Raw genomic sequence first — 22,728 nt, forward strand, 5'->3', positions numbered from 1 at the left:
ATGAGGTCTAACTTCTTGGAATATCCTGGAGGGCTTTACAAACAGCTACATATAACCTACTCCATGATTTCCTGAAATACATTTAATCATCTGTTTATATCCACCATTCTTCCTAACTTTCCTGTTGCTTTTGGAGCATCACCATCCTTCCAGTCATCTGAGTCCCTAGCCTTGGTATCCTCCTCAATTCTTCCCTTTCCCTCAGGTCCCTCCTGGAGTCATCTTGTTAATTTTACCTCTGAAGTAGCTCTCTGAACTCACTCAGTCTTTGCTGTGCTCAGGCCATCATCATCTCTCACTTTGGACTACCGCAGTGGGCCCCTAAATTGGTCTTCAGGCCTCAAGTGGTATTACCCTCTTTCTCTTACACACAGCTGCCAAACTGATTTTCCCAATACACAGATGTGACCATGTCACCTCCCTTGATTTGGTGAAATCACTTAAAAATCTCAGTGACTTCTTGTAGCCTCTATAATAAAATACAAAATCCTCATACATTTAAATATCCTTCAAATTTGGCCAATCACATATCCTCCACTGTTCTCCAACTGGCTGGCTCTTTCTTCCTGGTTTATATGATTCCATCACCTACTTCTGTGCCTTGATACAGATGTCCTCCACTGTCTAGAAGGCACTTCCTCCTTCCTCATCACCACCTCTTGGAACCCCTAGCTTACTTTGAGACAAAGGCCTTCAGGTGCCACCTCCTTCAAGAGGCCTTTCTTTATCCTCCATTTGTTTGTGTTTTCTCCATAAATCAATCAGTCCACAAGCATTTTAGGCACTGAGGGTACAAAGACAAAGAAATGAAAGAACACCTGACATCAGGAAAGCTTATATTCTACCTCAGAAAACAGCATGTACAGATGTTGACGTCTATACAAAGCAAATATACAGCATTCTCAGGAGAAAGTGCTGTGGGCAGAGGGAGGGAATCAGCACTCACGCTGACCTTTGAAGGAAGCTAGGGAATGTTAGCAGTAAAGGTAAGGAGGGAATCCATTCCAGGTAGGTTGGACAGCCCATGCAAAGTCATGGAGACCATAGATGTCATGACCTGTGTGAGGAATAACATGGAGGCCAGCTTGTATGGCCATAGAGTATAGGAAGTGGAGTAACATATTATGAGGCTGGAAAGGTACGTTGGAGCCTGATTGTGAAGGGCTTTAAAATAAGGACAATGGAGTTTGAATTTGACTCTGTATGCAACAGGGAGCCACTAGAACTTTTTGAGCAGGGGAATAACATGGCTAGAGCTCTGCTTTAGAAATATTCCTTTGGTAGCTATATGGAAGATGCGCTTCAGGGAAAAACTGGAAGCAGGAAGACTAGGAGGTTATTTATATAGTCTAAGTTAGACTTGATGAAGCCCTGAACTAGACTGTGGCTGTGTGAGAGGATGCGAGAGATGTTATGGAGAAAGAATCAACAAGATTTAGCAACTGATCGATGGGGGAGGTGGGGAAGCCACAGGGGCAAGGGAGATGAGAAGTCTAGGATGTGTCCAAGACAGCAAACCTGGGTGACCACAATAACGGTGATGCCCTCAATAAATATACAGAAGTATAGGGAAGGAGTAGGTTTCAAGTGAAAGATTATGAATTCTGTTTTGGGACATGTTGATTTTAGAATGCCTACAGGAAATCCAGTTTAAAATGCCCATTGGAAAGTTGGCGATGTGGCACCAGGGCTGGATATTTATTTCTATGATAATTGAACTCATGGGAGCTGATAAGGTGGGAGGGCGATAGAAAGAGAAAAAGAAGGAGGAGAAGAGAAGGAGGAGGAGGAGGAGGAGAGAGAGAATGGTGAACCATGCACTTTAGGGCACTCCCAAGGTTAGTGGGTGGGATATGGATAATGATAAGGAGAATGAGGAAGAGCAGACAGGTAGGAAGAGAACCAAGAAAGAGCAGTATGACAAAATTAGAGAAGACAAATACCCAGGGAGAGGTTGGTCAACTGGCTAAGTGGAGAAGGATGATGATTAAAACCATTAGGAATTAGGAGATCACACGGGACTTTGGAGAGAACCATTTCAGTTGAAGAATGAGATATGAAGTCCAGCTGCAAGAAGTTGAGAATTGAGTTAGAGAACAGGAAAGGGAGGAAATAAAGGAGTGTAAACAACAGCTTTTTCTAGGAGCATTGCGGAAGAAGGAAGAGAAATCTAGGGAGGGAGCCAATAGGACAGTCAGGTCCATTTCCCTCGAGTGTTTACGTTTTTATTATGTACTCCTCAGGTGGAATGGGAGGTCCTTTATCAAGAGCCTGAGGGCTTCATTTTTATCTCTGTGCCCACCACTGCCTAGCGCAACGCCTTGCAGGAAGGATGGACTTAATAAAGGTTGAACTGAATTTGTTCTCTGCACTCATTCGACCACGAGCTTTACGAGGGGCCTGCTACTTCAGAACACACCTGATCACTGCGAGGGACTCCGGATCTCAGGCGGGTTGCAAAGTGTTCACAGTTATTGTGGAGGAGGTTGTAGGGAACCATCTTCCCCACCAGCTTCCAAGCCCGGCGCACAATCCGGCTGGGCGGCAGCGGCGGGTCACTGGCATCATACTTGTTATTGACTTGGTACCTGTTGCTTCCGACCATCACGTAGAGCAGTTCTCTCTTCAGTGGCGCGATATCGGCAATGACTGACAGAGGACCACAGGATCAAAGATTTAGAGCTGATGAGTGACCGGAGAGGCTAGATGCCCCAACCCTCTCGTGTGCAAACAAGGAGACTCGACCAGCAGATTTGCCTTTCATTCCAAAAAGAAGATGCCTACAGTGGACTCCATCCTAGGCAGGACATCCAGTGGGAAGCTGGTGACGTGGTCCCACCCTGGGTCAGGCCCAGTGGTCCCTCCAGCTCCAAGTTTCTGACAGTGGCACAAAGGTATCATTTGTGGGAGACTATCACTATCCTCCCTAAATAGCTCCCTGAGTTTTGAGCAAACTCAAAAATGATCGGATTTAATGAATCGGTTTCAGTAACCCAATTATGATTCTGAAATCCATTAATCTACTTAAATTCTTACACATAAATAAGTGTGAGAACTGCCAATATCTGTGCTTGAAGTAGCACAAACCAGACAAGGGACAAGCAGTGTGGAATGTCTTCTCCAAAAATTTTAGCAGGGCACTTGTCCAGGCTTAGCAAATGCTATCCCTTTACCAAAAACAGTGGTGTGGTTCTTACTTTACTGGGAGGGAGGGAGCCTCAGGGAGAAGGTGGCAGCAAGGAATGAGAGTGTGTGGCTACATGAAACATGTCTGTCAACAGAAGATGGCACACGATCAGTTCAGGTCAGCAAGGATGTAGTAACCACATCTTCTCTCTCCCCCTAGCAGAGACCAAGGGACAGCCCACGCTGATGTAGAGGGGGTAGGGGAGGAGGAAGAGGAGAGGAGATGAAGGAAGAGTGCTAAGCTGTGTTCTTTCTGCTCTGTTGAAGGCCTGCAAGTATGTCCATGCCCTTGGGTAAACCCCTAATCACCCAAACTCATTCAGTCAAGGGTCTATCATAGGAAAACCTTGCCAGGGCTAGCCACTGCCAGTAGATACAGCAAACCACCCCACCTTGACACCCAGCCCTTTGCCTGCACACAGCTGAGCCCTGTCTAAGAAGTAAAGGAGAGAAACTTCTTACGTGGAGGTGCCAGGTGGACAACACAACCATAACCCACATAAACAGCCCAATGAGAGTAGCCTCTTCGGAATATTTCAATCAGGTCTCCAGGCTTAGGCTCTTGCTATAAAACCAAAAACAAGGCCAGGTTAGACAAGCAGCTTTTGGGAAGAAGGAGAGAGAGACTGATAAGCTAGTCCACACCCAAAGGAAAGTAGCCAAGCCAATGAGGGGACTGGATTCAAGACCGTAAAGAGATTGGTAAATAGCACTAGGAAAGAGAGATGTAGTCGAGACACAATCCCCTACCGCCAGTATCCGAAGGGCTGCCATGAGAAAGGGTAGCCTTGTTCGGCTTGGCCACAGGACTGGGTGGAAAACAGAGGCTGACTGAGGCTGGACGTAAAGAGAGACTTTCCAACAGTGGAAAGGTTGCCGGGAGGACTTGAGTCTCAGCTAGAGTGAATTAGCTTTTAGAAAAAGTATTTGCCGCATGGTATAGTAAGAGCAATTGGTGTATAGGGCATTTACTTCCAGAGCCTGGGGCATGCTCTCCCACAGGTACCTGTAGGGATCCAAAGAAAATGTGCTTAAACATGAAATTTGACGGTGGTAAGAGATGCATGCAATATCAGCAATGACTAACAGAGGACGACGGGATCAAAGATGTAGAGCTGATAAGTGACCTTAGAGATTATGCGCTCCAACCCCCTCATGTGCAAATGAGGAGACTCTACCTGCGTATTTGCCTTTCATTCCAAAAAGAAGATGCCTACAGTGGATTCCATCTTAAGCAGGTCATCCAATGGGAAGCTGGTGATATGGGTCCCATCCTGGGTCAGGCCCCGTGGTCCCTTCAGCTCCAAGTTTCTGACAGTGGTGCAAAGGTATCATTTTGTGGGACAGTATCATTATCCTCCCTGACAGCAAACTCAAAAATGCTTGGATGTAACTAATCAGTTTCATGAGTACCCAAAGGGTCAACTGACAGCTTTGGGTTACCGGAGGTCCTTTCTTGAGTCTATCACCAGCTTTTTTTTTCTGGTTCAGGGTCATGCACCTTGAAGCCACCTAATCCTCAGGTGGCTGTTTTTCTGCACTGGCCTGTCTATACTTTGTCTAGATTTGTTCCTGTATATCTCTGCTCCAAATTGTTCCCTTCTCTCCAGTGGCATGGTCAGTGGAAGTAAGGGAAGAGATAGAGAAACTCTCTTCCCTCTCAGGGACTTGGCTCCAGCTGAAATCGTCAGAGACAGAACTGAAATTTTCCACTGCTATGCTGGACCCCTCAGGTCTAAATTCACCCATAGACTGACTGCTGTACATAGGCTCAGTGGGTATGGTTGATCCTCTTGGCCAGAGATACTGCTTTTTTTTCTTAACCTAAACGAAGAAACCCAGAGATATGTACTGTAAACGATCGTTTTTACGCATTTAAAATTTAGTCTCTTTATCAATTCATTGAGAAAGGGAAAGCCATACCTTGAATACTTAGATATTTAAGTACTGACTATGTCTTGGTAGGTTAACTCTCAGCTGTTTTATGCATTTTTAGTAGAGAGATTGAACAGAATTGATTTTTTGTTAATACCGTAGAAAAACTGATGATTTTTGTGGAGTTGATTTCCTGCTACTCTATTGAAGTAATTAATCATCTGTTTTTTAATTGATTCTCTGATAAATAAAATATGTTGCTTGTAAATAAGGATAATTTTGTTTCCTCTTTGCTAATCCTCATACCTATATTTTCTCTAATCTTATTGCTATAGTAATGATGTATTATCACTGTTATTTCTATTACTATGTCAAATAATAGTATGGACAGGGAGTGTCATTGCTTTACCCCTTACTGGGAAAATTTTTGGTCTTTCTCCATTGCAAATAATGCTAGCTCTTGGTTCAAGACATAGATTTTTATCATATTTTTAAGAAGACCTTTCCATTCTTATGTTGCTTATTAGGATTTTTAACAGAAATGGAGGCTGACTCTTTGACCCAGCAATACCACTATTAGGTCTGTTTCCCAGGGTGATGAAGGAAATATTTACGGCAGCTCTTTTTGTGGTAGCAAAGAATTGGAAATCAAGGGGATGCCCATCAGTTGGGGAATGACTGAATATGTTGTGGTATGTGATTCTGATGGAATACTGCTGTGCTATAAGAAATGATGAACAGGCTGGTTTTAGAAAAACATGGAAAGACTTGTATGGTCTGATGTAGAGTAAAATAAGTAGAACCAAGAGAACGTTGTATACAATAACAGCAACACTGTTTGAAGAGTAACTGTGAATGACTGGAAAAAAAAAAGGAAGAAAAGCTACTCTGAGTAATATAATTATTCAAATCAATGGTGAAGGACTTAGGAAGGAAAATGCTATCTACTTCCAGAGAAAGAAATGATATATGGAAGTATTGTATGGTTCCACATATATATATCTATATCAAATGTTGGCCTTCTCTAATGTGGGGTTAGGAGGGAGAGAGGAAGACAACTTGGCACTCAAAATATAACAAAAATAAACTAATTAAAAAACATAAATGGAGGTTTTTTCTATTTATTGACCTAATTATGCCAATATGATTGTGTTCATTATATTTGCAATATTGAAATATGAGATCACTTTTCTTATAAATCTTCCTAGAATCTATTTTATTCATTTTGATGTTAATTTTTCAAAGGCGCCAAGTTAATAAGCCAGAAGATACTGCCCAGCATCCTAGGAAGGCCTCTCTAACCTGTGAAAGTAGAAGGCTAGTCATTATGGAAGCCTGACACCTGGAATGTGCTGCAACAAGCACCAGCGATCAATGGTTAAATTGTCAATGGGATAATTTACACCTCAGAAATCAGCAAAGCAGGGGCAGCTAGATGGCACAGTGGCTAGAGCATCGGCCTAGAGGCAGGAGGACCTAGAGTCAAATCCAGCCTCAGACACATAACGTTCACTAGCTGTGTGACCCTGGGCAAGTCACTTAACCCCAGTTGCCTCACCAAAAAAGAAAGAAAGAAAGAAAGAAATCAGCAAAGCTACCAATCAGGGCTTGACTTATTGTGTGGTTGATTGTCTAGACCTAAGAAAGTTATGCAGGGGATTTGGTAATAAGGCAGATTAAATTTTAAAAATGTGTAGTGGGTTTTCAGAGACCTGGGTTATTAAACATTTACCAGCATACCACTGCCTACTACTTTCCACTCTGTCTGACCCCTCAGCTCTGACAAGTTTGCATTTGGCTCTTGGCTTTCTGAGCCAAAGACCAGGGTCAATAACCATGGAGACAGATATGAGAACAGGGGGCAACCCCAGCACACTGAGAGGGGAGGGAATAGAATCAATCATAAGAGATCAAGTTAACCAAAATGGGAGCTGGAGATAGGGAAGATGGTACAGGCTGTGGGTATGACAAGTGACTGACGAATGAGAGAAGAGGAAAAACAGGAGAAACATGAGGAAAATCCAGATCACAGGTGTCCAACTTGGGGTCCAGAGACCTCCTGTGGTTCCCATGTAGCTCTTGAAAGGAAGGAGAATTTGAAATATATACATATCTATCTTTCTATATAATTTTGTGAACAGAAAGGGTATGTTAACGAAAGCAATGACCTTTCAGAGTCTCAAAATCATATTATACCTTAGGACACATGAAGGTGCCCTAACCAACCGGCATCATATCAATGGTAATACGCAAATTAGAGATTAACATTCGGGGATGCCCCACACTTCTGTGTATGAATTGTAGAAAGTGCAAAACTCATAGACTGAATCAGGCCAGATGTTCATGGGCTCCTTTTACCAGGCACACAGTAGTAAAGATGAAATGGTCTTGCCTTAGGAGCTTGGTGAAAGCTTGGCCCTAGGAGGTCACTCAAAATTACACTAAATTTGTTTCATTCAGAAAATTTCTTGGAGCTTTACAAGCTTTATTTGTTCAACCCGAGAAGGCAAAAAGAGGTTTCCAGATAGAAAAAAGTCTAAAGCAACATCCTGGGTCAGGCTGAGAAAATGGGCCAAACCTTATGTATTATGAACCTGCTCCATTCAGTTCAACCCACTTAGAAATATCCCATAGGTCATGCCAAACACAACGATCCTCCTCTGTTATTTCCTGAAATTCATTCATCCTTTCAGGTGGGTAGGTGACGAGGTGGATAGAGCACCAGAGTCAGAGTCAGGAAGACTCTTAGTATAAAAACACTTCCTCACTGTGTGATCCCCTGGACAAGACACTCAACCTCCTTCTTCATCTGTTACACAGGAACAATAATAGTACCTGTTCCAGGATAACGAGATAACAAAGTGTTCGACAAACCTTAAAGCACTATATTAAATGCTAGCTAGCATCCTCGTTCATTCATTCAGTTACGCACCATTTGTTCAGAGCCTCATTTTTATGACCACCTACCTGATTGCTGCCAGGTATCCCATATCTCAGGTAAGTCAGGAAGTACTCCTGGATGAGTTTATAAAACACTTCATTGCCCACCTCTTTGAAAGCCCTTTGGACAATCTTATTGGGTGGTAGTGGCTGATATTCGTCATCATGTTTGTTATTGACCTGGTATTTGTCATTCCCAGCTACCACAGAGAGCCGTTCCATCTTCACCAGGGCTGTATCCTTCCGGGCTGACTTCTGGCTGCCTACACCAACACTAACATGTTGGTCTTTTAGATTTAAGGGGGACAAAAGGATAAGTGCAGTAAATCTGTAAGCAGTCTGTTTATAGGTAAAGCCCAGCAGTCCTTCAGTCAGTCCCATGTTCCTGGCAGAGTCAGAAACTGGTGAGGGACAGTCTGGCTGTCCTAACATCAAACTCACATACATGGAAATATTCCCAAACAGCTTCAGTAACCAAGTCAACTATGAAACTCTTGCTATGGAGAGAGCCTTAACTATTTTTCTCTAGGGGAGTGCAAACAGTGACATAATAAACACATGCCACAAAGGCCCTCAGACCAACTTTTTAAAGGGGTAGCTGATCAAGCCAGAAGATGGGTACACCCCCACATTGATACACAATGGTTCCAGTTCCTTCTCCCATCTGTTGTAGGCATCTGGTCAACCAAGGTCATGAATGGTCCTTTAAGCACCAACTCCATAGCCTTTCTGCCTCAAATCCTTCCCCATTTCCTTTCTCCTCCTGAGCTGGGCCTCTTATTCTACCAATTCAAAGAGGTAGAGAAGTGCTCAAAAATTCTGATGGCTGGGTGGGTTGTTCCTTCAATAATGGCGCCATTCCTGGTCCACCACAACTAATGGCGCCAGGTCCTAGAAATGTTGCTGTGCTACAGTAATCTTGCTACCTTCCCCCCAGGCCCAGCCTTCATGTAATGCTGTGGTATGGGTCCGTATTCCTTGTCTCTGCAGCAGAGACCAATAGACAGTAGGTGTTGATTTGGTGGGAGGGAGGACAAATGCGAAGCTATGTTTTTTCCATACTGTTGGAAGTACATTCAGTGCCCTCCGAATTCAGTACCCTGTCATGTCTCCAGGCATCCTGACCCATTGAAGGATCTATAATCAGGAAACCTTGCTGATGCTGGCCACTGCTAATAGGTGTCATGTTCCACCCCACCTTGACACCCAGCCCCTTGCCTGCACACAGCCAAGCCATGTCTAACAGGTACAGAAGAGAAACTTCTTACGTGGAGGTGCCAGGTGGACAACACAATCATAACCCACATAAACAGCCCAGTAAGAATAGTTGGTTCGGAAAATCTCAAGAAGGTCTCCAGGCTTGGGCTCTCGCTGTAAAACCAAAAACAGAACCAGATTAGAAGCAGTTTGGAAGGAAAAGAGGGATACGCTTGACAAGCTAGTCCACATGCAAAGGAAGATGGGGGGACTGGAGACAAGAACGTGAAAAGTTGATTGAAAAAACTAGAGATGTCTAGCTTAGGGCGAAGAACTCCTAGGAGGAGCGTGAGAACTTACTTTTAGCTTCTGAAGGGCTGCCATGAGAAAGGGGGATTAACTTTGTTCTGCTCAGTCCTGGAAGCCAGAACTGGGAGCATGGGGGAGAAGCTGCAGAGGCAGATTGAGTCTCCATGGAAAGAACAACTTCCTAACAGTGAGACCTTATCCAAAGTAGAAGGGGTCATTTTGTGGAGTAGTGAGGTTGCCATCACTAGAAGTCTTCAAGCCAATACTGAGAACCATTCATTGTTAATAGTGTTTATAGAGGTGGTTCCTGCCCAATTACAAACTGAACCTCTGAGGTACCTTCTGCTGAGATTTTTTAATTCTAAGAGCCTCATCTCAGACTTTCATCAGGCGTTTTTAAAATGACTAACATACAGGAAAGCATAGCAACTTATCAATTACTTAGTCCTCATCTTCATGAGAATAGTGTCCTCACTCACTCCTGACCTGGATTAGTTACTTAGGTCCTCTTGGTTCTTTTTCAAAAGCAATACCACTCTTTTCACTCATTCTGATGAATTTTTAAGTTTCCTTATTTTTGATTTATTGCTTTGCAGAGACCAGTGGGGATGATCGTTTTATTAATAACAATGGAATTTCGGGGCAGCTAGGTGGCGCAATGGATAGAGCACCGGCCCTGGATTCAGGAGGACCTGAGTTCAAATTCGGCCTCAGACACATAACACTTACTAGCTGTGTGATCCTAGGCAAGTCACTTAACCCTGTTGCCTAGCCAAAAAAAAAACAAAAAAAAATGGAATTTCAGTAGCCCTTTTTACAGTTTACAGACTACTTTCCTCAGCATAGCACTGTCAAGACAATAGCGCAAAGATATCCTAGTGTAAAAAGATCCAATGAGGCCTCCATGATTCAAAATGAATAAGAAAATTTGACTCACAGAGCTCCAGTGGATTGGCCCAATTTCTTTTCTTACTCTAGTTGTTGATTTTTTTCATGCCTTTAAAAAAAATTATTAAATCATCAAGGCTATTTTATCTCTTCTATCCTTTTAGTTATAAATTTTCCATCTAGCCACAGATTGAAGAGACTTCCTTCTGTCCTCTAATTTTTTCGGTATGAACTTCTGTATTTCACTGGAGTGACAGTTTGGGCATATATAATACAGTGTCGTTGACTTTTCCAAGCTCTGCCTCACTTAAGTCCCAAGTCCAGTTGACACGCAAGTCAAGAAGTGACATTGTCATTGGGCCTCTTCAACAATGCAGAAGGGTGAACAACACTCATTCCTGCCAAAATCACTTTCAGATTCTTTCTTCCTTGTGCACTGGTGCTCCTTCCCACCTCCCCCTCCTCCCCCTCCACTTCTAGGCTTTATCAAACACTGACTTAATGCATTCCTTTGCTTCTGGGTCTGGGCCAATGATCTGCTGTTCTAGTTTTTTAACCAACACACCAAATAATTTTGATGACTTTTATAAGACTGTTACAGTGGGAAGAGTGCTGACCCAGGAGTCCGAGAACCAGGGTTCAGGTGCTATCCCTAACTATCTGTGTGGCTTAGGGCCAGTTTGTTTAACTGACCTGGCCTTCAGTCTCCCTAGTTGTAAAATGAGTGAGTCATTTTCTAAGGTCACTTCCGACCCCAAAAATAATACTGTTTGAGATCGGATGATGACAGGCATGAAAAAACTCTTGCCCTTGAGATAGTTGATCCTCCTCATGAATTCTCTTACTGTTTGAACTGTCAGTCCGCCACTCAATTATTATTGTTGTTATTCCCATGTTTCAGTCATATCCAACTCTCCATGAAACCATTTAGGGTTTCCTTGGCAGAGATGCTGGCGTGGTTTCTCCAGCTCATTTTACAGACTAGGGAAACTGAGGCAAACAGGGTAAAGTGACTTACCCAGGGTCACACAGTCACTAGATGTCTGAGGCCAGATCTGAATTCTGATTGCAGGCCCAGCCCTCTATCACTATTGTCCCTGTGCCTGCATACAATGACAGAGCAGAGCAGTTCCTGTTTGCCTCCATAAAGTGACCTCACTCTGTGAATTAATTCAAATGTTATCACTAAAAAATGTTTTTACTCAGCCTACACAGTGAGTACCACAATACAAGGGGAAAAAACTGACAAAACAGTCCAAGCTGAATGTCGTGAGATTGAAACAACCAAACTTGGTCCCAAGGAAGAAATAGGAAGCAATACTGGCCTCCGTCTCTTTGCGGAAGTGGAGGGACTATGGCCCTGTGAGGGAGGCAAGACCAGCTGTTTAGTTTGAAACAGTTCTTCCTACTTTATTATAGAAGGGACCACTCTCTGGAGCTCAGGGGAGGAGTACACTGGGAAACAAATTATGTAAAAACAAAAGATACATTGATTTATTTTGTAGAAAATACATCATACAGCCCAATTGTGAACAATGAAAATCTCTACAATCGTTTAAGAATTTATTTGTGTAAAGAATGTTTTATAGTTGCCGCAGCTAGGTGGCACAGCGGATAGAGCACCGGCCCTAGATTCAGGAAGACCTGAGTTCAAATCCGACCTCAGACACATAACACTTAACTAGCTGTCTGACCCTGGGCAACTCACTTAACCCCACTACCTAGCCAAAAAAAAAAAAAAGAATGTTTTATAGTTGCATTTAAGTAAGTCTTTATGGTGTCTTGGTAGGTTACTACTGGAAAAGAGCCAGCTCCTACCAGCTCCCAAAGAACCAGTGGTTACATTTTCAATGTGAACCTTGACACTTCAGAAATCGCCAAAGGTTACAACACTAGGGCTTGTTTTCTCATTTTGTTGATTGTCTAGATGTAAGAAGTGATTGACAATTGGGGAATGGCTGAACAAGTGTGTTATATGAATGTAATGGAATACTATTGTGCTATAAAAAATGATGAGCAGGCAGACTTCAGAAAAACCTGGAAAGACTTAAATGAACTGATGCTGAGTGAAGTGAGGAGAACCAGGAGAAGGTTATATACATGGTAACAGCCGTGTTGTGTGATGACTAACTTTGATAGACTTACCCCTTCTCAGCAATGCAAAGATCTAAGACATCTCCAAAAGTCTCATGATAGAGAATGCTATCCACATCCAAAGAAAGAACTATGAAAGTTGAATTGCTATTGTTTTTCTCTTCTGTTGAGTTTTGTTTCTTTTTTCTGATGGCTCCTCCTATTGGTTTTAATTTTCACTTACAACTTCACTAATGTGAAAATGTTTAATAGGAATGTAAAGGTAAAGCCTATATCAGATTGTGCGCCGTCTTGGGGAGGGTGGTGGGGAGGAAGGGGGAGAAAAATTTTAAACTCAAAAGCATATGGAAGTGATTGTTGATAAATCAAAATAAATTAATTGAATTTAAAAAATAAAAGGAAAAAGGTGGGAGGAGGAAGAGGCTAGAGACTTTCTCTTATCACCTCCCTGCAAGCCATGTTACGACTTTCACATTACACTGGATATATCCTTTTTTCTAGTTTTATTGATATGATTTATTTTTACAATTATTTATGGAATACTTTCATTGTGTAAGTGTTCTTATATAACAAAGTGAAACAATAGAGCAGTGATTTCATCTGAAAGTACATGCAACATCTCACCTCCATAAGACCCCACAAACTTTCTATTTAAAAAAAAGAACAAAAATCTATTTTGGGGGCAGCTAGGTGGTGCAGTGAATAGAGTACCGGTCCTGAAGTCAGGAGGACCTGAGTTCAAATCTGGCCTCAGACCAAACACTTGACACTTGCTAGCTGTGTGACCCTGGGCAAGTCACTTAACCCCAACTGCCTAAAAAGTTAAAAAAAATCTATTTTCTTTCCTTCCCACCCTCCTCTTCATTGAAAAAAAAAAACAAAGTATTCATAACAAATATAAATAGTCAGGCAAAACAAATTCCTTCACTGGCTGTCTATAGATAGATATAGAGATATGTGTATAAATATATATAATATGCATTTATTATATGTTGTGCATATTTCCTTCTGCACCCTGTCATGTCTTTGTAATGGACAGCATGCTTCATCCTCAGTCCTCTACAATCAGGAACAGACTCAGAGTTCAGAGTTGTTGTAGCTTTAAGAGTCATCTGTTTTTCCAGTATTATTGCTATTGTATAAATTACTATCCTGGTTCTGCTCGTTTTATTCTTCATCAGTTAGTTTATCAAAATCCTCAAAATTGCAAGATATACTGTGGGCAGCTCAAATCAAGACGTCCAAAACAGAAGTCATTTTCTTCAACCCCAAACCACCCTTCTTGTGAATTTCCACATCTCTGTCAAAGGCGTCCCTATCCTTCTAGTCATTCAGGCTTACAAGCCGTGCCAATGAGGCTAACAGCCAAATAAACTAGTGCCCAGAACACTAGGCAGGCCTCTCTTACCTGTGCAGTGGGGAAAGCCAGTAAGTAGAGAAACCTGCTCCCCTCTACCCTATGAACTCTTAGTTCTGACCAGACTCCATTGGACCCCCTGCTCCCTCATCCATTGAAAGGAATCAACAGATATGAGTGGATCTGGGGACATGAGACGAGCACATCATGGAGAGAAGGAATCAAGTCAACAAGCATTTATGAAGCACCTACTGTGTGCCAGGCACTGTGCTACATTCTGAGGTCAAGAAAGGAAAAAACAATCCCTGCCTTCAAGGAGCTTACATTCTAATGGGAGCTGAAGGAAATGAAATAAATCATAAGAACTCAGGCAAATCAAAATGAAGACCAGGGAAAGGAAGCATGATCCTGCTTACGTACACCCTCTTCTGCAGGAGAAAGACAGGGCTTGAGCCCACACAGACTGAGGGGATTTGGAGTTACCCTTCATTCCAAAGCAAGGCAGTATCACGTGGTTGGAGTGGGACAGGACTTTAAAAAAGCTCATTAAAAGAGAAGACAGACCCCAAGAAAAGAGGAGACTCCTCCAGAGGTGGGTCAGTCAATCAAAAAACATTTATTGAGCATCCTCCACGTGCCGGGCACTGTGCTAAGCCCTGCGGATACAAAAAAGACAAAAAAATAGTTCCTGCCCTCAAGAAGCTCAGTGGAAGAAACAACAAACAAATACATACATGCAAGCTATACACAGGACAACTAGGAAATACTTAACAGAAGGAAGACCTAGCATTAAGAGGCACTGGGCAAAGCTTCCTGTAGAAGACAGGATTTTAGCTGTGACTTAAAGGAAATCACGTAGAGGAATCGGAGGCAGCCACAGAAAATGCCCAGAGCCAAGAGATGGAGTGCTTTGCTCATAGAGCAGCCAAGAGGCCATGGCACTGGACCAGAGGGTATGTGTCAGGGAATAAGGTGCAAAAAGACTGGAAAGGCAGGAGGATGCAGGTTATAAAGAGCTTTGAATGTCGACCAGAATTTGGTATTTGATCCCGGAGACAACAGGAAGCCACTGGAGTTTACTGAGTGGGGGGAGGGTCAGGGTGACATTGTTGGACCTGTGGATTTTCCTTTAGTGGCTGAATGGAGCTTGGACAGGAGTGGGGAAAGACTTGAGGTAAACAGACCTCCCCACCCCCACCCCAACAGCTACTGCAATAGTCCAGACTCGAGGTGATGAGGGCCTGCACCAGGGCAGTGGGAATGCCCAAGAGAAGCGGGAAGGGGTTCAAGAGAAGCTGCAGAGATGACACTGGCAACAGTTCACAGACGGGGGGGGGTGAGAAAGAGTGATGAGTCTAGGGTGATTCCTAGATTCCCATGAGTCTAGGGGACTGGGAGGATGGAGGTGCCCTCTCCAGTAACAGGGGAGGTAGGAGAGGAGAGGGACCAGGGGGGAAATAATGAGATCTGTTTTGGAGATGTTAAGACTAAGATATCTGAAAGGCCGTTGGAGATGCAAGGTTGGAGGTCATCAGAGAAACTGGGCCAGCATAGGTAGTTTTGTCAGCATAGAGAGGGTAATTAAATTCATGGGAGCTGAGGAGATCACCAAGTGAAGTAATCTAGAGGGAAGAGAGAAGAGGGCCACCACCTGCGGGGAGGGGGCATGATCTAGATGAGGGTCCAGCAAAGGAGACTGAGGAGGAGTGGTCAGTACATTGGAAGTAAGTCTAGAATGGCCACCTGAGAGCAGGTGAAGGCAGACGGGAGCAATTCCGCAATAGCAGATCCCTCTCTCTGAGTCCCCAGGGAAGAGTCTGAGCTAAAGAGGGAGGGAGGTCCATAGAAGATTTGTTTTTGATACCGGCTGCTCTCTCAGGTGCCTGGAGCACCAGGAAACAGCATAGGTTCTGTGAGGAATGTGGAGGAACTGCCCTCCCTGCCTCCCCCTGCTCTATTTCATCTGGATGTAACTGGGGCCTGCATCTTCAACAATTCATTCATTCTGCTAAAGGTTCAATGTCACTGACTTAAACTTGCTTCTCCTAAACTCCTTTAGTCAACCTCAGACATATGTATTTCCTTGTGTCGACTGGTTCCCAGCATCAGGGTTCAAGGACATCTCTAGAATGACTCAGGAGATGGTGGCTTTTCCTAGCACAGGGCTAGGATCCCAGCTCCCAACCTCTTGTTGGCGTATCTCACTCACAAGATGTAATCACAAGATATTCTTATGTTTCTTAACTAAACTCCCAAAGCAGAATTAACGTGAACACGGGCCTTTCAGCCTGCCCCATCAGACTAGGAGCCTCACCCTTTTGAGTGTTGCTATAATTTAGGGGGCTGGCTCACTAAAGGAGCAGGGCCTGGGGAACCACAACACCTCAAATTGCATGTGGAAATCTGATAACCAAGGAGAATCACGGCTAGGAAAATCTAGATCAGAGCTGTCCAATATACTATATATTATATATAACTCCACAATTACATATATACATATATAATATGCTTATATAATCCATAGAATTATTAATAGAACGGGTACTCTGATTGAAAGCAGTGACCTTTCAGAGGCCTAAAATCATATTATACCTTTGGGACCAACCAACATTCTATCCATGGTAATAAACAAATTAGGGGTTAACATGAAAGGAAGTCCTATATTGTCACACAGTCCTGCGGATGAGTTATCGTAAGTGCAAAACTCAAAAACTGGACTAGAGCCAGGCCAGGTGTTGACCACGGGCACACACAGAGGGGTCCTGGTAGGTACTGGTGGGAGCTTGGCCTTTGAGTCATGAAGCATTGCTTTTGACAAGTTTCATTCAAAGAATTCCTTGGACCTCACTCCATCCTTCAGATGGGAAAACCAAGTCTAAAATAAGGAGGTCTGGGCCCAGGGCTGGGCTTGGAAAGTGGGTCACACCTTATCTTCTAGGCACCAGCTCAGTTTGGTTCCAAACGACAGCCCCACAAGCCTGCTTGGTCCTTCCCTAAAGTCCATTCCTTTATTCTGGCCACCATTTATGCAGTGACCATTACACTCAACCCACCTGAATGCCACTAGGGATCCCATTTCTCAGACAGTTCAAAAAGTAGTCTTCCATCAGCTTGTAGAGAACTTCATTGCCCACCTCCTTCAAGGTTTTTAGGGCCTGCTGAACCGTCTTACTATCTGAGAGTAGCTGGTACCGGTCATCATTTTTGTTGGTCTGTTGCTTGTCTGTGCCAATCACCATAGACAGCAATTCCATCTTCACCAGAGCTTTGTCCTTTGCAGCTGACATCTTGATAGATATTCATCAGAAGCAGCATATTGACCTTTTAGTCCAAAAAAGAAGGAACTTAACAGTGAGCTCTTTCTTAAGCAGTCCTTTCCTGGGTCAGACCTAACTGTTCCTAGGGATGGTGTCACAAATGGGTAAATTGTGGGAGAACCTGCTTGTCCCCCCCAACTCAAACCCGTTGGGAGACGCTGATGCAGTTTCAAGATCCAAGATCTGTCATCCACAAACATCCAAACTGTTCTTGCAGATCAATGCAAGAATCCTTTGTGCCTAGGGGAGCTCAAGCAGCCCCAGGCAAAGCAGCACAAAGGCCTGGGGAGGAGGGAGCATTAAAGCAGCAGGATTGATCTAGCCAAGAAGACAGATGCAGTAGTTCTTTCTTGCATCCTGTCAGCCCAAACCAGTGGTGTTGACCTACACACCTATTCCCAAGGGCCTTTGTGCTTTATTAAAGGGTCCTGGATCTTTGCCATTCTTTGCCTAGAACAACCCTTAGTGCAAAAACAGGAGAGATAGGTGCTCAAGAATGTGTGGACACTAATGGGTTGAGGATATAGGTGAGTGGGCTAGTCAGTGTATCGACCTTGCCTCCCTATGGTGGCTAGGTAGTGCTGCAGTGCACAGAGTGCTGGGTCTGGAGTTAGCAGTGTGACCCTAGGTAAGTCACTTAACCTCTATCTGCCTCAGTTTCCTCAGTTGTAAAATGAGAACAACAATAGCACCTACCCTTACAGGCTGGTTGTGAGGATTCAATGAGGTATGTGCAAAGCACTTACTGGCCCATAATGGAGCTTGATAAATGCTTATTTCCTTCTGTCCCCCTATACTTACTCTCCTTGGCTTCTGTCAGACTGATAGCATGGGATCTATAGGTGTTGCTGTGTCCCAAGACCTCCAAAGCATTGCTACTTCTCCTCCAACCTCCACTTGCTACTTGTCAGATCCCACTCTTTTATTAAAAACCCTGTTCTCGTGCTAGGCAATTGGAGGCAAGAGTTCTATGTGAGATCATTTCTTTTTTCCAGTAGAGTTTATTTGTTTAATTCTCATTAATATTTTGTTTTCTACATTTATAGTATGGGGATTTGTCATTTTTTGTTAATGAAGGATAGTGACACTCTGACATGTTATTCTGGCCTCCTAATTATATCTTTCTAAGTATTCTGTAGATGCTTAAATCAGCCCTACCCTCTACACTGATGATGTTGCTTATGGTAATAATTATTGTTTTTATTCTCTTGCTCTCATTTTTTGGGGTGGAGTTCAACTCGAAACCATTTTAGGATCTGTGACTGTGCTGTTATTCTATATTTAAGGAGCTATTAACTGTTTCACAAGTAGATAGGAATAAATGTGTTTGTAACTGAATAAAAGTATTGGGTTAGAACTCATCTTCTGTAGGCTCAATGAAAACCTTCTCAAGACAATTTCAGTAGAAGATGGGATGCAGAGTTACCTGTACCTCATCTTTGTCCCACATGATTTTGATCTCTTCTGCTAAGTCCCTGATTTTGAAATGTTTTATAATCTGCAGTCATGGCAACAATATATTTGTTGAATTCTCAAGCTGATTTTCAGGTCTATATTTGTAGCAGGAAAATTTGTTGTATATTAATTTTGAAAGATACAAGGTCTTTGTTGTATAATTCTAGACATCAGGTGGTATCTTGCTAGGTAGGTATTCAGTAGGTGCTAAAGATTTTCATCTTGCAGTGATGTATATTAAACCATATTTCAAATAATTCCTTGGCTACTCTATATTTAGCAGTAAATACAAGCTCCTTAAGGACAGCCTTCTATAATTCAAAAACTGAACAAGAATTGTCATTCTAAATCTTTCCTGTTTCTATTAATGAACCCACGTTTCAGATACTTGTTCAGCACTGCTTTTTCAACATACCATTGACTGAACTGATGTGAATACTGCCCATGGAGGGCCTTTTGATTCCACTGTTAGTTCCTAAATATTTCACTAGCTCCACCCAGAGCTAAATCACTTTTGCTTATCTTCAACAAATGGCTCGCATCTCGTCAGCACAATAGTTGTTGACTGCTTTTTTTTCCCCCAAAAGTATTTCTGTAAGTTTTAAACCTACTTGTCATTTGTACTGAGAATATCTACCAGTCCTCTTCCTTTTTTTGTATATCTTTCTATAGCTGCCATAGATGGATGATGGTTATTATCTTTTCTGGTACCACCTCAAATGATAGAAGGAAGTGGCAAGATCCTTGCTAAACCCCTTTACTTCCATCAAAAGCGTGCACTCTTTCTCCATTATGATAATGCTAGTTCTAAGTGTGTATGTATAAGTGTGTATATGTGTGTAAGCATATATATATATATATATATATATATTGGGTAAGGGTTTAAAAATAAATGAGTGCTATATTCTACTGAAGGTCTTTTCTGTACTTATTGGAATAATCCTTGGGGTTTTGTTGTTTCTATGATAATGCTAGCAGTATTAGTGATACTGAAATATGAATCGATTTTCTTAGAATTCATCTGACATTACATTGATTTTCTTAGAATTTATCTGACATTAGTTTCTCAAAAATACAAACCAAAACCAGCCCAGTGAGTCCAAGAGCCAAACAACCCAGAATCCTAGGAAGGCCTTTCTAGCCTGTGTCTGAACACTGAGCTCAGAGAAGACTGCTATGGGTTCTTGGTCCTAGGGAAAATCACTTCCCTAGGGAAAGAAGTAAGGGACAAATCTAGGTGCATGGGGTGAAAACATCATAAAGAGAGGGGACAAGCAAGAAGAACTCAGGTGGACCAAACTGGGAATCCAGAGGAGGAAACATGGTTGGTTCCAATCTATCTGGAGAAAGTTGTCAACTCCTGAGTGAAGACGGTACAGGGAAGGGGGAGGACAGGAGAGGCACTGCAAGGAGAGCCTAGATCAGAGGTATCCATCCTTGAGCTGGAAGGTTTCACACAGTTTTGTGCAGCTCTTGAAACAAATGAACAGAACAGATACCCTGATCCAGGAGGGTGCTGTAACTAGGCAGCATTCTATTCAAAGTGTGTTGGGGGCAGGGGACAGGGTAACATTAGGAGAAGTCACTCACTGCCATCCTTGTGAATTCTGGCAAGTGTCAGACTCATAAACTAAACAGAAACTGTGGCAGATGTTCAGCTGCTGGAAACAGGCTCATGATAGTGACCATGGAGTGTTGTTTTCCCCACATAGGGAATGGTAGGAGCTCTGTTCTGAGGGTCACAGAATTGTGACCTGACCTGTTTCATTCCAGGAACTCTGTGGAGTTTTACAAGTCTCTCTTCCCCTACCCAGGAAGTCAAGAAGCCATCCCCAGGTGGGAAAGATCTAACTCTGATGTAGGAGAGCCATGCCTAGAGTTGGGTTGAAAAGAGGCAGCGATCCTAACCGCCCACACTTCCCATCCCCCATGTTATGCCAGCCATACAACCCAGCTTTATGATGTGCTGAAATTCCTTCCTTCTTACATTCATTCAGCCACTACTTATGAAATAACTGTCCATTAGAACTAACCTGCTTACATCCAGCAATCCTGTATCTCACATAGGACACCAAGTAGGCCTGGGTCAGCATAGAACACACTTCATGCCCAACTACTTCGAGGCCCTCAAGGCCTTCTGGATGGTCTGGCAGAGTGGGAGCAGCTGGTCTTTCCAGCCCTGTGTTTCTGACAGAGTCACAAAGGAGTCATTATGGGAGAGTCTGGCTGTCCTCCCTGACATCAAATGTCTCCCATACACTGGGATGCCCCCAAATAGCTTCAGTAACCCTGTAGGAGTCTGTCATATATGATTTTATCCAGACTTTTCTTGTGGTTGAACGCAGGAACTCTCCTTAAGAAATAGTTAATTAGGCAGAGCCTTAATATTTGTGGCTAAGGAAATACAAGCAGCCGTGGGGAGCAGCCCAGAGGGCCTTCGGTCTCCTTTGTAATGGGGGTAGGGAAGAGCTTCCAGCAGAGGGCTCCCAGTGGTTCCTTCTCCCCTCTGTGGAGGGGAAATATGTGTCAACCATTGGTTTCAGGACAGTAGGGCACCTGACAGCCACAGAGTACTCACTCATGGCACCTTTGTGCTTGAGGAGAGAATCCCAGCTCTTTGCTGGGCCTAGGGCCTCACCCATCATTGGTGCTCAAGAATGTGTGGATTCTAGCGTGTAGAGGGGAGAGGTAAGTGGGTTGGGGTACATTTCCTGTTCCTTCTATCTTTAACCTCCCTCGAAGTACTGATACATCGGACCTGGAGATGCTGCTGTTCCCCGAAGACTCATGAATCGTTCCTTCCCTAACCTCCTTATGCTGTTTGGCAGCCACCACACACAGATTATCTGTTACAAACATGTCTCTTCAATTTTGGGGGATCAGTTTTATGTCTGGGCTTGTGTGGGCAAATGATCCCAGAGTGGTCTATGACAATTAACGCACAAGTTCCAGGGCTGTTTTTTGGTCAAATTCTCAAGAACATTTGAGGGTCTCAGATTTGTCATCTGTTTATGAGGCTAACACGTCTGTGGTGTTGAATTCTGGCCACCTGATGGTGTCTTCCTGGGTATTTAAAGATGCTCAGCTTTCTCAGCTTTCACTGATATGTTGCTGCTTCTTGCTATTCTAGCTTGTTTCTGTCATCTTTTTCAACTTAATTCGGATAGAAAGAATCCTGGGACAAGTTATCCTGCTGTTAATTTTTTTAATATATATTGAATGGTTCTGCATGTTTTGTACAAGGAGATAAAGTGAGTCTTTTTTTGTGATTGAATAAAATCCTGGGATGTAATTTCATCTCTAGACTCCACAAGAACATTCACCAGACAATTCCAGGAGGAGACCAGATGACGGAGAAGATTGGTATCTCATCTGTTCCTTCATCGTTTTGATTTTTTCTGCTTATTTCTATGTTTTTGGAAGTTGTCTGTGTGTATCTTTGAGATTAAGAGGTTATTTGGTTTGCAAAAGTTTATTTGTTGAGTTCTTAAGCATAGCTCCAGGTCTGTACTTGCAATAAGGACGCATTTGTCACCCATTTGTATCTGAAAGATATCGAGTTTCTGGTGCATAACTCTTACCACCAGGCTGTATCTTGGTAGGTATTTAACGGGTGCTAATTTGTTGCAGGCCACTGTGATATGCTGTTGCACAGTCTCCACTTCCTTGCCTAACTCACGTTGATCAATAAGGACGGGCTCCTCAAGGATAAGCCTTTGTCCTTTCCGGGGTAATGCCCCACCACGCATTACCGGCACAAGCCCTTTCTGTTTCTGCAGACAGATCCTCACCACTCAGCCATTTGTTCCACGCTGTGATCCATGTATTCTCACTTGAGTCCCTGCACGTGCAGGAAGGACCTCGGATCTGAGCCATGTCACGGGCCCCTGCTGGAGGGGAAGCAGTTTCATTTTCAGTGCACAGATTCAGTGGGGCGTACCATTTTCAGCCTTGCCTGGTGAATTGTCTGCTTTCTCCGGAAGCATGGCTGCTTGTTTTTAATCTACTCATCGTGCTCTGAGAACATCTCCCAGTCCTTTCCTGCCTTTCTGATGACGAAGTGTCCTTCTCTCAGGTGGTTTTTGAGTGACTTAGAGGAGTGCTTCTGCC

The 22,728-nt window shown here is 43.3% G+C and overlaps 1 protein-coding gene across 2 annotated transcripts in view; it reads right to left on the reverse strand.

The window, feature by feature from the left end:
• The window catches only part of LOC110195292 (uncharacterized), a 33,209-nt gene extending 10,481 nt beyond the window's left edge, over positions 1 to 22,728 (reverse strand). Inside the window, exons 1-6 of one of the 2 annotated variants that reach the window (XM_020967981.2) lie at positions 20,652 to 22,728; positions 16,900 to 17,167; positions 9,270 to 9,372; positions 8,029 to 8,288; positions 3,649 to 3,751; positions 2,420 to 2,649 (exon numbers count right to left, since the gene is read on the reverse strand). In XM_020967981.2, coding sequence (XP_020823640.1) covers positions 2,420 to 2,649; positions 3,649 to 3,751; positions 8,029 to 8,288; positions 9,270 to 9,372; positions 16,900 to 17,133 — 930 coding nt within the window. In that variant the 5' untranslated portion in view covers positions 17,134 to 17,167; positions 20,652 to 22,728. The remainder of the gene's footprint in view (positions 1 to 2,419; positions 2,650 to 3,648; positions 3,752 to 8,028; positions 8,289 to 9,269; positions 9,373 to 16,899; positions 17,168 to 20,651) is intronic. The other variant, XM_020967982.2, reaches the window with a different exon arrangement.

Source organism: Phascolarctos cinereus, unplaced genomic scaffold (genome assembly GCF_003287225.1).
Source record: "Phascolarctos cinereus isolate Bilbo 61053 unplaced genomic scaffold, phaCin_HiC Scaffold_9;HRSCAF=440, whole genome shotgun sequence".
NCBI classification, from domain to species: Eukaryota; Metazoa; Chordata; class Mammalia; order Diprotodontia; family Phascolarctidae; genus Phascolarctos; species Phascolarctos cinereus.